Source organism: Loa loa (genome assembly GCF_000183805.2).
Source record: "Loa loa unplaced genomic scaffold supercont3.294, whole genome shotgun sequence".
Classification (NCBI taxonomy): Eukaryota; Metazoa; Nematoda; class Chromadorea; order Rhabditida; family Onchocercidae; genus Loa; species Loa loa.
In genome coordinates, this window is record NW_018108474.1 from 22,031 (window position 1) to 23,599 (window position 1,569).

Below are 1,569 nucleotides of genomic sequence, written 5' to 3' on the forward strand. Positions count from 1 at the left end.
TTTTTGTAATATCATCCTTTGATGGTAATGATATGCCTTCAATCTAACCGAATCCCTATTAACCATCTCTTACTTTGATCCTCTTCTTTACATCCTTTAACCATCATTTCTTCTTATCATTTTTCATCAATCTATAAAACAATTGTTATCATCAATAAATATCTTTGATTAATTTAATAAAAATAAATTAATTTAGCTAATTTAATTTAATACTTAAATTTATTATTTAAAATATCAAAGAAAAAAATGTAGTAGTATAAAAAAAGGAATGAAAAAACTAATTGATTAAATGAACTTAACCTGAAATATTTTTATTTGAAATAATTTCTACATATATATATATATATACAAATGAATAGATACTTAAATGTTGAATGACTTTTTCATCCTTCACATCCTTTTCTTTTTTCTTCTTTTTTTTTCCTTCTTCTTTTTGAAAGCAATCAAAAATTGATTCCGATATTGCCGGACCAAACCAATAAATGGACCTTACCTCCTGCTGTGACAAACACATTTTACCTTCATTGTATACTTTATTTGACGAAACTATTTCCGGTAAAGCAATCACATCATCCCATTTCCTACTTTTCATCCTTTTTTTTTTTTTTTTTTTTTAATTTATTTACATTTTTCAATAAAAGATTTTGTAGTTTGCATAATTAACTTTGCAACGATTGAATTATTTAATTATTCAATTTAGAATTAATACTTTGTTTACAATAAAACCAGCATATGTGCATTATATTTAATCAAATTTTGTAAAAGATTAAATAAATTTAATTATTTATTTTTAAATCAGTACTTTGTTGATAATAATACTAACATATGTGCCATCTTGTTAATATTGCCTAAATTATGAATCAATTTCTACACATCCTCCATATTAATTAATTAATTAATTAATTAGTCGAAATTATTTATCAAAATAATCGTTAATAATAATCACCGATAATTACATATATTTGCTTATGATTATGATTATGATAATGATATTATGATTATGATTCCTTATGATTATTTTGTTAACGATGATTACTTGTTAGCAAAAATAAGTAATAAAATATTATTCATCTTAATACATAAAAGTAATACATCATATATTAAGTTTATTGTTTTAATGAATATTTTTAATTAATTTATACCATTATCAAGGGAATCATTTTTTCTTTTTTTTTATCAGATAATGTTAAATAGATATGAATTATTAGAGAAAGTAATAGTATGAAAAAAAGAGTGTTTTCTTATCAAAATAATATTAAATGATTATCAATGAATTGATATTTTATATTATAAAAATGATAATTCAAGATTATTTTCAATACTTTTTCTTCTAACATTTTAATTATGAATTTTCTATTTAAATATTTAAGATTAATTTATTTGAACAAAAAAAAAGTGTTCTGTAATCTGTAATGTGCTTAGTTTAAAATAATAATTTTAAAAAAATTTTTAATTTAAATTAAATTAAATCTATACACTATACATACCGATAATAAATCTTTGTTATTTTATGTGTATTTTATGCAAAATCATTTTTCAATTGAAATTTTATTGCTAAATTACTTAAGT

General features: G+C 19.9%; 1 protein-coding gene across 1 annotated transcript; it reads right to left on the minus strand.

Moving 5' to 3' along the window:
* Positions 1-379: 379 nt before the first annotated feature.
* LOAG_13142 (hypothetical protein) lies at positions 380-592 on the minus strand (the record flags this gene model as incomplete). The annotated part of the gene is made up of 1 exon (XM_003148654.1): positions 380-592. A coding segment is annotated over one exon (213 nt), but the record flags the coding sequence as incomplete, so codon positions are not given.
* Between the last annotated feature and the right edge of the window lie 977 nt (positions 593-1,569).